The following is a 13,377-nucleotide window of genomic DNA, read 5'->3' as shown; positions in this document are numbered from 1 at the left end:
TCATTGGGCCACTCCCTATAGGCTATAGCCACTCATTACGCTTCTCAAAAAAAAAAAAAAAAAAGCCCCGCCGGCGCATCCTTCATTATTTTCACCCTTCCACCGCCACGTGTCAGTTACACTCTTTTTCTCTATAGCTGTCTCCTACTGTAACTGGCTACTAATATTATTGTCACCAAACAATTATTCCACCTCAAATAATAATAATATTCATATAATTAACTAGTGCAAAGAATCAATATTGTTATTATTATTATTATTATTATTATTTATTAACCTCTTCTTTATTCATTTCGCCTCTTTGCTCTCAGATCGTGGAAAAGTAGCAACAGCAGCGAGAGAGAGGAGAAGAAGAGAGAGACAAGTCTTTGGACTGAAAAAAATTTCAGACATTAAAATTTTGGGTTGTGTTCGATTTCTGGAACATTCTCTGACTCGTTTTTTCAGCTGCATCGATTGCATTAGGGATTCTCTTCCCTTCTTTTCCCTTTTCTGTGGTTTTGTTTTGGTTCTACAGTGATTACTATTAGCCCCTCTTTCTTTCTTTCTCTCTTTCTTGTTCTTCTTCCTGAATTGTTAGGGTTTGTGGAAAACGGTGAATGTGGCTTTGCCTGCTGCGACATTGATCTCCGCTGCATAAATTCATAACTGCATCTATGTCTGGACCACTCGATCGTTTCGCTAGACCATGTAAGTTCTCTCTTTTTCTGTGTTTTAATTTGTATGCTACTGAAAATTAGGGGTTTTTTAAGGGGGAAGTGGCAAATGTGAAAGCTTTGGGCTTGTAGGACTTTAGATCAAGGTAAATTCAGCTAAGCTTTGACAGCTTAGAAGGAGTGGGGTTTAGGATTTTTCGCATTATGTGTAAATGTCGCTATCTGGGTTGTTCTACCTGAAAAAATGGTGATTTTTGGTGAAATGGTTTCGTTATTCCGCTAGGAAAGATCTGAAAATTTGTTTGATATTGTTTGTTTTTTGTGACAAGAATGTTTCTTGCCCTAATTTTGACAAGATAATACATGCTGGGAAATTGCAAAGGTTAATTTGGTTTGTTTATTTATTTTTACTTGTTTTGTTTCTGCCAGGCTTTGAGGGGTTCTCTGGCAGTGATGAGAAAAAGGAAAGAAGATCTGATTTTGAGAACTCTGAGGATGAGAGGAGGACAAGAATTGGATCTCTGAAGAAGAAGGCGCTCAATGCATCGTCGAAATTCAAGCATTCTTTAAAGAAAAAGAGTAGCAGAAGAAAAAGTGACGGACGAGTCAGTTCGGTTTCGATTGAGGATGTTCGGGATGTGGAGGAGCTACGGGCTGTAGATGCATTTAGGCAGTCATTGATTATGGACGAATTGCTTCCCGAGAAACATGATGATTACCATATGATGTTAAGGTGCTCTATCTTGCTGTTGAATCAGTTCTATGATAGATGCTGATTAAGTGGTCAGTGATCTTATGCCTTTTGTTTCATTTTACAGGTTTCTTAAAGCAAGGAAGTTTGATATTGACAAAGCAAAGCATATGTGGGCTGATATGCTACAATGGAGGAAGGAGTTTGGTGCTGACACTATAATGGAGGTAGATGTGGACAGAGTCTCAATTTATATTCAGTATTTCACTTGGCTTTTGCTAACATAGACGCCATTTTTTGTTTTCATTACCCTTGGATCTTCTGTGTTAAATATTCATGTTCTTCATCAGGATTTTGAGTTCAAAGAGTTCAACGAAGTTGTAAAGTACTATCCGCATGGCTATCACGGTGTCGATAAGGAGGGAAGACCTGTTTACATTGAAAGGCTTGGAAAAGTGGATCCAAACAAAATCATGCAAGCTACAACTCTCGACAGATATGTAAAGTATCATGTACAGGAGTTTGAGAAAGCTTTTGCGATAAAGTTTCCTGCTTGCACAATCGCTGCCAAAAGGCACATAGATTCAAACACCACGATCTTAGATGTTCAGGGCGTGGTATGTTGCTATTAATTACTACTTGTTGCATTGCCTACGAATTTCTGTAAAACACGAAAAAACTTATGTTATATTGCCAATTTTTAGGGCCTTAAGAACTTTAACAAGACTGCCCGAGAACTCATTATGCGATTACAGAAGATTGATAGTGACAATTATCCTGAAGTAAGTAATATCAGATTTTAGTTCCCCTGAATTTTATCATATTACTTATTCTCATTTGATCAATTGCTGAAAAATTTTAAATATTAACAGATACTAGGACCTCAGTGATCAATGATTAATTTTCCCATTTTTTGATGATGCAGACTCTTTGCCAAATGTTTATCATAAATGCTGGCCCTGGATTTAGATTGCTTTGGAACACTATCAAGTCCTTCCTTGATCCCAAAACAACTTCCAAGATTCATGTATGTAAAAATTCTGTATTATAGCTGTCTAGGTCTCTTTAAATGATTATATTTGGCAGCTGACATTGCTCAATGCTGCTTTGGAAAACATTACTCAGGTTCTTGGAAACAAGTACCAAAGCAAATTGCTTGAAATAATTGATGTCAGGTACTTAAATGGGCCTGTTGCTTACCTTTTGTTTCTCTGAACTCAGGGATTTTTCTTTTTATGATTCTTTCTATGACCAATGTATCTTAATTTTAAATTATCTATGGTGATTTGCTTCATCCTTCAAATTGAATAAATTTTTTTTTTCATTTGATGAAGTGAGTTGCCAGAATTTCTGGGAGGTACATGCACATGCGCAGATCAGGGAGGTTGCCTCAGATCTGATAAAGGGCCTTGGAAAAACCCTGAAATATTGAAGGTCATATGCCTGATGTTACATACCATTTGATAGTTTCAGTGTGTGTACCACAATATTAATATTGCTTAACAGTTCATTGCATGTGTACTTTCTGCAGATGATTCTCAACGGTGAAACACGGGGCACAAGGCAGATAGTAAAGGTTCTGAACAGTGAAGGGAAGGTTATTGCATATGCTAAACCGCGATTCCCAATGGTAATTAACGGTTTAGTATTGCCTAAACTGAGTGGAGTGCAATTTTAAGCTTTTGTGCCTCTTAAGTTTTTTTTCTCTCCATCCGTTGTCTGATGTTGTGGATTCTTTGACCCCCCCCCCCCCCCCCCCCCAAAACCAAAAAAAACACCTTGCAGGTTAAAAGCAGTGATACTTCAACAGCTGAATCAGGGTCTGAAGCTGAAGATATGGCTTCTCCAAAAGCGATGAAAAGCTATGCTCACCTTAGATTGACGCCTGTCCGGGAGGAAGTAAGTGTTGACCTTAGTATATGTTTTCTGCCATCTTGGTTGTAGGTCTTTTGTGAACAGCCTCGGATTTTACTTTGGCAATATCTGCGTTTCTTGTATATTGTTCTTGTGCATTAAAATACCTTAGATACCTTGAAGATGATCGGAATATATGTAGTCAAGTAGCCTGTTCTTAGGATTTCTATCCCGAACATTTCTCTTCAATCAAATTTTTTGTGTTCTGTCAGGCCAAGGTAGTTGGAAAGACAAGCTATGCTGGTACTAGTAACTTATCTGGGTATGATGAATATGTTCCAATGGTGGACAAAGCTGTTGATGCTGGCTGGAAGAAGCAAGCTTCACTCCAGATGTCTCAAACGTCTAAAGGTTAGTAACTCATACCCAGTGTTTATAGTAAATATGCCCTTTTTATATTATTGTAGGGTGCTTATTCACCAGAAATGGATACAAATGCTTCAAAAATGATGTTGAATATTAATGTTCTGCAAACTTTCTGGTCCAACTCAAGAATCTGATTCTCCCTCAGCATTTTGACACCAACTTGTCCCCTAGGCTGCGTTTGTTTTCAGGGACAGGACATTGAGACAAGAACACGGAGACACAATCGTGTTTGACAGATGAGACATGGACAGAGACATTGTGTTCAGGGACACTGAATTAGTTTATTTTGTATCCATCCTGATAGAAAGGACATAGCGACACTAACAAGGAAACAACTTATTTTTTATTTTTTATTTCATTATTCTTGTTAATTTTTTATAATTATATTTTTTTATTATTATATTTTTCTTTTCAAATTTTTTAAATGAAAAAAAATGAGAATAAATTGGATTTTTATAATTTGTTTTAATTTATTACCAAACAAAATACAAGAACACAATTTTGTGTCTCCGTCCTTTGTGTTTTGTTCTCAGTGTCTTGTTTTGTCCTCTTCTCAGAAACAAACGCAGTCCTAAGGCCCTAATCATCCTATGACAATTGATGGGTGTAAACAAAGTATGCCTGTGCATCAATCTATTATTTTTAGCATATCATAGTATAAAGGATAAGGTTTTTTATAATATATGAACTGATATCATGTGGTTATTTGTGCTTTATCGATGTTTTAACCACCCGAGTTATCTTTTATTTTTATTTGTGTGTGGAGTGGAGACAAAGACCTCGGAAGGCCTGGCTTTGTGCCTAAAGCTTGGATTTCTCTGGTTTCTTGATTTGAATTATTTGATCTAACTTACTTTGGAAAATTTCATTTGGAATTTCCTTTATAGGAACGTCTCCCCCTCCTGAAACTCCTAAAGCACCAGAAAAGATCCATGCTCGGATTTGGGTAGCCCTGACTGTCCTTCTTTTGAGCCTATTCACTTTCTTCCGGAAAATCCCAATGCGAGTGACTAAGAAACTTCCTGCAGTATCATGCAATGATGATCAGAGCACATTAGAGCCACTTGCTAATACAACAACTAAGGGAGATTGCCATTCTTCACCCTCCCCAGCAAACACAGATGAAAATCTTCTTTCTTCTGTGATGAAGAGGTTAGGGGAGCTTGAAGAGAAGGTTGACACGCTACAATCAAAGCCATCTGAGATGCCTTATGAAAAAGAGGAGTTGCTAAATGCTGCTGTCTGTCGAGTAGATGCTTTGGAGGCCGAGTTAATCGCCACTAAAAAGGTAGGGTGCAATATTTTTTATCTCCATTGTTTTTTCGAAGTAGATGCAGTGATGTTGATGCATTTTTATACTTGTTACATGCATGTCTGATGCATTTTTAAGAGGGTGAAAAATACGCTGCTTGTCTTGTTGCTTCATGTTTATACATGTCCTATGTTGTTAGATGAAATATTTATTTGTGGTTATACTAATATTCAAGTAATGCCAAGTATGTTGCAAAAGCTTTTATTCTTTTTAGGTTTTCATTTCCTTATTGTCACTTGAATGATGACTTATCTGAATTGCTTATTGCATACTCGCCATTGTGCATTTGTTCTCTACATGCGAATATTTCATTGTCATCACCATCTTTTTTTTTTGTAATCTAGCTATTTATATTCGTATGCATTTTGAAAATGTCATAGTGATATGGTGATGAATATACTTTTTTGGCCCCTGGTTTCCTGACCTAAGTAATGCTCTGGCACTATGTATTAGGCTCTGTATGAAGCTCTAATGAGACAAGAAGAACTGCTTGCTTACATTGACAGCCAAGAAGAAGCTAGGCTAAGGGTAAATTGTCTAAAATCTTCTTAGAACACAGTTAAATCATATAGTTTCATTTTCCACATCATTTCTGATAGTTCTATTTCCTTATTTCCTTCATTTTGATTATGTTATTTAGCAGAAGAAGAAGTTCTGCTGGTGAGTGTTGTTGCTGCAAGAGAATCTGCACGACCAAGTTTTTCATACCATGGTGTTTCTGAGGATTGCTGAATGCTGACCCCTTGCACATGTAAACTCTCAATATTGATTTATACTTGATAATGGATTTGACTTTAACTAAGGAAATTTTCTAATGTGTGTATAGCCATTCTGGCTGCTTTGCCGAATTAAACACAAGTTTGCTGTGTCACTTTTTTTTATAGTTGTGTTTAATGTGATTTGCCTTTATCAGTTGGAAATGAAAAGCGTTTGTTCCTCTGGATCTCTTTTTGCATAGATTAAATTAGAAAATTAGTTGGTAACTTGGTTATACAAAAAAAACCAAGCATAGTTTTATTCACTTACTCAGCAGCATATATACATAATACACATAAATTGGAGGGATGACACAGTGCATTACACATTGATCAAATTTATACCAAAGTGAATTCAATAATGACATCTAATGGGGCTGAAGATGGAAACGCCACCAATCATATCAACACAAACTAGTAATAATATTTTGAGGTTAGGTAAAACATACGCTTGTTTCCTCACCAGTGGAACTGCAATCACAAATCAAAGCTTATGCATGTTAAAAGGAAGAAAAAAAAAGTTTGTGAACTTATCTATAATTTATATCAATATGAATCTCAAATTATTCAATGGTCATAGTTCAGATGACCTACCAGTGTCTTTTTCTTCTTTTTGTCAATGTAGGCTTGGAGTTCTACTAGTCGAAGATGTGCTGCTTCAAGTGCCTAAAAGGAGCCAAAGATTTAAATATCTTATTATAAATTATTGAACATTTAAATCATGATTTTCATAAATTAATTCAAGTTATAGTAAAAATGGTGAGAACTTATACTATACCGTTTTGGCCATGTCTAACTCTTCTTCAAGAATATTGACTCTATTTAGAGCATTATTAAGAATCAATTCTTTTTCTGGAGGCATTTCTGGTCTCTTGCTGAGTTCTTGCACCTTCTCTTCTAGTTCAAGCATGCGCCTCATCATCGCCATCTGCTCCTCCATGGAAACGTTACGTGCTTTCATCACAGCGCCGTCATAATAAATCGGGTTACAATCATCATGTTCGGCCATGGGGCAGATTCTCTTCGGCATTGCCCTCGTTAAGCGGATCATGGCAATGATTCCCATTATGAAGGCCATGAATCCACCAAAACCTTGAGTTGAACGACCATAAGAAGTAGTATTGACGGTGTAACAATCTTCAGACACAAACAATTTTCTTTAGCATTTTAACTAACAAATTCTTTAAGGGTCTTAAACATGTATAAATTGGTAACTAATTAAGGTGAAAAAATTGTTGATAAACTAAAATTGCTATGGTACCTTTAGAAAGTGAAAATTGATCATTTTCTACTGTTTTCTTCCAAGATCCATTAATAGACTTGTCAACCATTGGGAGAAAAGCATCATATTGATATGCACTACATTGTTTTGCAACCTGAAATACATAACATAGGGAAATTATAGCATGTTAATTATTTAATTATAGACCATAGAGTATATTATAAAATCAATAATTTGTGTATTGTTTTTCGTCAAGTAACTAATTGAACTCTACAAAACTTACTTCAGCAATTGGAGATGCTTCAGGATGTTCCACTTTTGGCACCACATATTGCACTTCTTTCTTAACTAACTCTTTGTTGTGAGAATCACTTTCCTTATGTTACAAAATAAATAAATACATAAATAAATAAAGGATGTTAATAAAATATTTTTATTAGCAAACAATTCTTTTTAAGAAACTAACTAACCTTTTGGTATAATGTCTCATCTTCAATGATTATTTTCTCCTTAATTTCGGACAAGGTTTTGTTGATTCTTTTTTCCTCATTTTTTTGAACCACCTAATTAGATTTCATCCAAAAAAGTTATATGTTACACTCTTTATCTATTTATCATATGATTCTTAAATTGATGATATTTGCTACAATAAAGTAAGTAGTACCTTCAAGATTTCTTGGCTTTTCCATGGACCCTTGTCAGAAAGCATGCAACCACCTTCACAATTGCAAGTACCACCAAAGAATTCTGGAAGTTCACTGATAAATATACAAAAACCAATGAGTAATTAATTATAATTAATAAATTAAATGAGATAACATAATTCAGTGAAAAAAATACTGACCTGGCATCAATGACTTCAAGCAATTTGCTTTGGTATTTGTTACCTAGGACCTAATCAATAAATCATCACTAATTTGTTCAGTAACACTGCTTCTGGGTGACAATATTTCTATAGATGAGTAACTGTCTTTTATAAATTGTATACTAATTTTAATTTTTTACTTTAATAAATATATAACAAATCCATTGAAAATTTAAACTTTTTATATATATATTTTTTAATTTATAACCTTAATAAGTCATATGTTGATAAAAATTCTAACTTCTAAATTCTAAATAAACCTTAAACATGGAAATAATAAGCATGTCGCAAATGCTTACATTGATTTTTGCGGTGGTCTTGGGATCAAGGAATGACTTAACAGTATTCCATAGCAATCTAAATCCAGAACCGGCATTGATGATATACATGCGATGCAAGGTCTACATGGAAAAGAAAGGGTTCAATTAGTGAAAATTCAAAATTAAGAATACGAGGAATGTAGATAAATATATGGTAGAAACTCAGGTGCAGTCGACTTAATGTGAAGTTAATAGCTGAGAGAGCCGTTAGATAATTTGACTGATTTGACTAAATTTTCATCTAAAAGCTCTCAACTATCAACTTCACGTGAAGTCGACTGCACTTGAGTTTTCACCTAAATATATAATAGGGTACCTCAGGATAATTATCACCATCAATCTTTTGAAGTCGTTGGACAAGGTCCCTTGCAGCTTTGTTAAAACTTTTAAGACCCTATACAAAAATTGAAGTCAGTTATTATCTTCACATGAAAATATCTTCGTATGAGTAGTCGCCTTTTCATAAATACGCACCACTCCTTCGACATCCAAGATAGCAGTGCTTTGATCAATGTGTTTTCTTGCAGCGATTGAGCAAGCAGGGAATTTAAGTGAAAATGTTCTCTCATACTCTTTAACATGATATTTAAGATAACGGTCCATTGTTGTGACTTGCATTAGCTTGTTGGAGTCAACTTGACCTATTCTTTCAATGTACACTGGTCTTCCTTCTTTATCAACTCCATGATGCCCTTGTGGGTAGTATTTCATTACTTCATCTATCTCCTTGAATTCAAAATCCTTCATAATAATAATATAATTAGACATCATCTATAATTAATTTCATAGGAACAGTTATTATATGATGAATACCTCCATAATTGTATCAGCGCCAAACTCCTTTCTCCACACAAGCATATCTCCCCACATTTGCTTTGTTTTCTCAATGTCGAATTTTCTTGCTTTCAAGAATCTACAGACACAAGAATAATAACAAAAGCATGTTAAGGATTTGTCGCACGAATGAGCTGACTACTCGACCAACCTAAGTTAATTATAATTCTGCTATTTCTAACACTATCTTATATATCAATCCTGCGCTATTTCTAACACTATCTTATATATCAATCCTGCTCAATGAACAATGAAAAATGCGAACAACGTAAACAATCAGCTGCATTTCAGGCCCATTAACCATTCAAAATAATGATTTTAGTGAACAATAACAGTTGTGCATACGGTGATCTCCTTTCTTCACTTGTGATTTCCGGAGGGGTGTAGTGTGTTTTTACCTTATTGAACCAATTTTAAAATTCATTGTTCACATTATTTATGAAAGTCATTGTCTTTATAACAAAACCGAAACAAGAATTATATCTAATTAATTCAAAATTTGATTTTTTTAAATTAAAAAATTTTTTCTTTTTTAACCTATTATTTAGATTGTTCCAAAAAAGCGTTGTTCTCCTGTACTTTTTTCCAAATCTAAATCTATATATACCTTAGCATCAAATGGTGATCATCAAATTTTGGGAGCAAAAGATCATTTTGAACACGCGCCATGAAAAAAATCTCATGTTCTAAATTGTTGAAGTTGTGACGTTGATGATTTTATAAATAAGAAAAAAATTTTTCATTCTTTTTAAAATGAGAAGAACTTATTTTTTATTATTAACTTTTCTTTATCTAGATCTATATATACCTTAGCATCAAATGGTGATCATCAAATTTTGGGGGTAAAAGATCATCCTGAACAAGTGCTTGGCGTAGAGTGTTAACGGCTTGCAAGTCTTCTGAATTAAGATGATCATCAATAATAGACATAACCCTACTATGCTTCCTCCCTTTCTTTGTTAATGTATGTCTAAACTTTGAAGATGCATTCATTGCTACCTTCTTCAATGACCCAAGCCTCCTTGGCTTCTTTTCATCATCCTCCATTAATTCAATTTCAACACCTAATAATAATTCATTGCAATATAAATTAAATATGATGATGATGAATAACTATAACTCTATAATAATTACTTATTATTATTAATTAGACTTACCAACTTTATAAGGTCGATCTGAATTAGATAAAGATGACAAAGTGTCACACATGATTAATTGAATCTCGTAGGCTTAATTAGCTTATAACTGATGAAATGATCGATGATCAACACATATAGCTGTAAGGCATAAGAGAATCAACAAAATCACATATAACAAATGCCCCCAGCTGAATCCTCACGTGCACTTGCACCTTTTATCCATAACCAAAAAAAATGTTAATTATTAGAAGAAGCAAAAGAAAAATTACACCAAATTTCTTCATATTTGTCATGCATTAAAAAAAAGGATGAATATATATGATTATTGTCGCAATGCCATAGAATAAACTGGTTTTAATTTATTACCTACTTAATTTGCATGTCAAATCATTCTAGTTGAAGAAAAAAATATTAAATCTAGAAAGAAAAACAATAATCCTTAAGAATTTCGTAAAGTTTATTATGAATATTGACAAGAAAGAAGAAGAAGAAGAATACAAAAACAATACCTGGTGTGAACTTTGAGATAGAATTGTAAAAAGAATAGAAAAATGCAAAATATATGACCCGAATATATCTCTTGAAGTGAGGTCATGATATGGAGTTACCAAAACGGGTTAGCTACGTTACCGCAACTCAATTTTAGTGTTTGCTGTTTTAATTTTTGTTCTAATACTTCTATTCATAGATCTTCGTTTAGACGAGTATAATCTCTTTTGTTTTGTTTTTTTTTTTTGCTACACTAAGAAGCAACAATTTCATTAAATGGGTTCTATTCTTTATTCTATTTCAGGGTTATAGATTATTATTTTTAGTATTCATCAGTATTTTTTAACTAGACAGTGTTACATGTATACTTTGTTAGTTAGAGCCAAATCGCTTAATATAGTCTATTTTTTTTATCAAAAATAGGAGATTCGAACCCGCAACCTCTTAATTGAGTATGAAAAATTATGTGATTTAAGCTATTACCCATTGGCTTGTCTAATTGAACGTATATTATTTGGTTAAGTAATCAACTAACGAGTTCCGTGAGGAAGCCAATGAAAAATTTTGACCATGTATATAATAGATTGGTTATTTAGCCCAATAAAAATAAATAATAAATTCAAAAACTCTTATTCAATTATTTCACATCAAATTTCAAATTCTCCAATTTCAAATTTTAAATTTTTAAAAAATTCAGTTAGTTATTTAAAAAAATAACCATCTGAAATTCTAATTTACTAAAGCATTTCACTCTAATACTCTCTTATTTTTCAACCGGCGCCCCACCTTCATCAATAATCATCCCATTTCACAGTCGCTACTTGGCTTGCCATACATCACTCACCCTTAGTAAAAATAACCATCCACTTAAAGATAAAAATAATCATCTGCATACCTAATGAATTGAACATCTAACATATTTTAATTATATATAACTAAACCCAATCCAATCAAAATAATCATCTATATAAAAATTAAAATAACCATTCGCATACTACTAAAATGACCATTTTAAATTGAGCATTAAAATAGAAGAAGAAGATGAATAAAAAACAACTATTGTGGTGAAACATAGTTTTGAAGGACTAGGCATGACGAAAGCGGCACTGTTGTGAAGCATAGGGCTCAAATCTGAAAGAAGCTAACCATGCTTGGATCCGAAGAAGAAGAGCATGGTGGTATCATCGGTGAAAAGAGGCTTAAAGGAATGGGAGAAAGCGAAGTCAGTTCGGAAGAGAGGTGTGCGAAAAAGCGGTAGCAACATTAGGCTGAGCGTCGAAGGGCGAGGCATGTCGGGCTGACCGGCGGAGGTGAGGACGGTATCGGTGAGAGGATGTGGCAGCCGGCAAGAAATTCAGTGACGCGAGATAAAGCAGAAGATGACGGTGAATTTTGAACGTGTATCTAATTTTTCAAATTTTAAAATTTAAAATTAAATAATTAATTAATGATATAATTTTTAGTTATAATTTTATTTTATTTTTTACTCCATTATACACATTATACACAATTAATATTGATTTCCAATATTTTCTCTTAACTAAATTACTGAAAATCATAAATTAGTTATGACTGCTATCCAAATAACCAGTTATATATATTTTTTAGGTCTACCCTACTTAATTTATATCATTTTGATTTAAAATATAATTAAAAGCAATAAATTATTAGATCTACTATATGTCAAAAAAAAATTGTGAGAATTATGAGGTATGAGTATAAATCAGGACCGTTATGATTGTAATGTCCATCCATTTGTTAACTAATGATTATTTGTTTATGGTAAATTCCTAATGATTTAAAATAATTGAATATATTAATTTTTTTTTAAAAGATGCATGTTTTAATTTCCTTGATGGATTACTGCTATATTAAATCACCTTTAATGGACTAATATGATGACATAACAATCTTAATTTAAACAATTAATCTAGTGAGGTTTTTAGTTTATTGATTAAAATTAATTAATAACCTTTATTATGAGGTATAGATTTCGAGATTAAAACATTTAGAAAACTAAATCTTAATTAGAGGCATGCCTCCTCTCCAGCTACCACTAAAATGAAAAACTTCATTCCAAAGAAGAATTGACTTTAACTAAAATCAAAGCATGCTAAGATTAGAAGCTTTAACAATTGACTCTGCTGCCAATTATGAGAATGGTGGTCATGATTTCAACCCTAATGACATTTTCAACACTCTTGTTAACTTTCCTTTAATAGATTAATTATTGTCAATCTTCTCTCCCCCTTATTTGTTTATTTATTTATTCTAATTAATATTCTCGGAGAAAAGACTTGCTTGCTAGCTCCAGCCTCTAAAATAAATATTTGATCTATTTCATTAAAATAATACCACATTAATTAACATGCATGGTAGGTCATCAATTAAAATAATTTGTTGGTTCTTGCTTGTAATTTAGTTTTTTACTTTTTTTTTTTAAATTTTTTTACCCAGTCCTCCTCCTCCCATCTCAGTTGTAGTCCCTGTTTTTTCAAACGCTATCTTAAGAATGGGGATATGACAATAAGCATGCAAGTTCCAAGTGATAAAAAGAATTTTGGTTACTTGTGAGTACATAGTTTCTTCCTTATTTTAATGGCAACATTATTTGAAATGATGTCATGTTACTTTCATTTGACATGGTTGCGTATCATCGTTTCTAAAACTTTAATTAACCTTTCAAGGTAAACAACTTCTCACCAATTAATTTTAAATAACTGTAATTAATAACTATTAATTTTGTATTTTTTAAAAATAAACTTTAAGTAATTACTAATTAATTAGTAATAATTGATTAATATGAAGTGCAGT

The 13,377-nt window shown here is 33.1% G+C and overlaps 2 protein-coding genes across 4 annotated transcripts; one reads left to right on the top strand and one right to left on the bottom strand.

Annotated features, from left to right (window-relative positions):
- The first annotated feature begins 290 nt into the window (after nucleotides 1-290).
- Nucleotides 291-5,882, top strand: LOC130967439 (phosphatidylinositol/phosphatidylcholine transfer protein SFH6-like). 2 transcript variants are annotated; one of them, XM_057892291.1, is made up of 14 exons: nucleotides 291-690; nucleotides 1,086-1,389; nucleotides 1,475-1,574; nucleotides 1,698-1,964; nucleotides 2,052-2,129; nucleotides 2,273-2,374; nucleotides 2,473-2,522; nucleotides 2,682-2,781; nucleotides 2,879-2,977; nucleotides 3,133-3,246; nucleotides 3,474-3,612; nucleotides 4,515-4,915; nucleotides 5,393-5,467; nucleotides 5,583-5,882. In XM_057892291.1, the coding sequence occupies exons 1-14, from the start codon at nucleotides 657-659 to the stop codon at nucleotides 5,601-5,603; spliced, it is 1,884 nt and encodes a 627-aa protein (XP_057748274.1). In that variant the 5' UTR covers nucleotides 291-656; the 3' UTR covers nucleotides 5,604-5,882. The 2 variants fall into 2 exon arrangements, with proteins under 2 accessions (XP_057748274.1, XP_057748273.1); XM_057892290.1 differs by having other exon boundaries at nucleotides 5,580-5,882.
- A 24-nt stretch (nucleotides 5,883-5,906) lies between these two features.
- On the bottom strand, nucleotides 5,907-10,264 carry LOC130967440 (phosphatidylinositol/phosphatidylcholine transfer protein SFH3-like). Of its 2 annotated transcripts, XM_057892292.1 has the most exons (14): nucleotides 10,093-10,264; nucleotides 9,744-9,999; nucleotides 8,915-9,014; nucleotides 8,576-8,842; nucleotides 8,418-8,495; nucleotides 8,081-8,182; nucleotides 7,761-7,810; nucleotides 7,581-7,674; nucleotides 7,387-7,479; nucleotides 7,200-7,292; nucleotides 6,956-7,070; nucleotides 6,473-6,831; nucleotides 6,289-6,360; nucleotides 5,907-6,165 (listed from the first exon to the last, which is right to left on the bottom strand). In XM_057892292.1, exons 1-14 carry the CDS (start codon nucleotides 10,142-10,144, stop codon nucleotides 6,154-6,156), a joined length of 1,743 nt encoding a protein of 580 aa, XP_057748275.1. In that variant the 5' UTR covers nucleotides 10,145-10,264; the 3' UTR covers nucleotides 5,907-6,153. The 2 variants fall into 2 exon arrangements, with proteins under 2 accessions (XP_057748275.1, XP_057748276.1); XM_057892293.1 differs by lacking the exons at nucleotides 9,744-9,999; nucleotides 10,093-10,264 and adding an exon at nucleotides 9,543-9,568.
- Between the last annotated feature and the right edge of the window lie 3,113 nt (nucleotides 10,265-13,377).

The sequence above is a fragment of the Arachis stenosperma genome, chromosome 3 (assembly GCF_014773155.1).
Source record: "Arachis stenosperma cultivar V10309 chromosome 3, arast.V10309.gnm1.PFL2, whole genome shotgun sequence".
NCBI classification, from domain to species: Eukaryota; Viridiplantae; Streptophyta; class Magnoliopsida; order Fabales; family Fabaceae; genus Arachis; species Arachis stenosperma.
The sequence above is the reverse complement of the archived record's forward strand: the minus strand, read 5'-3'. Positions and strand labels throughout refer to the sequence as shown.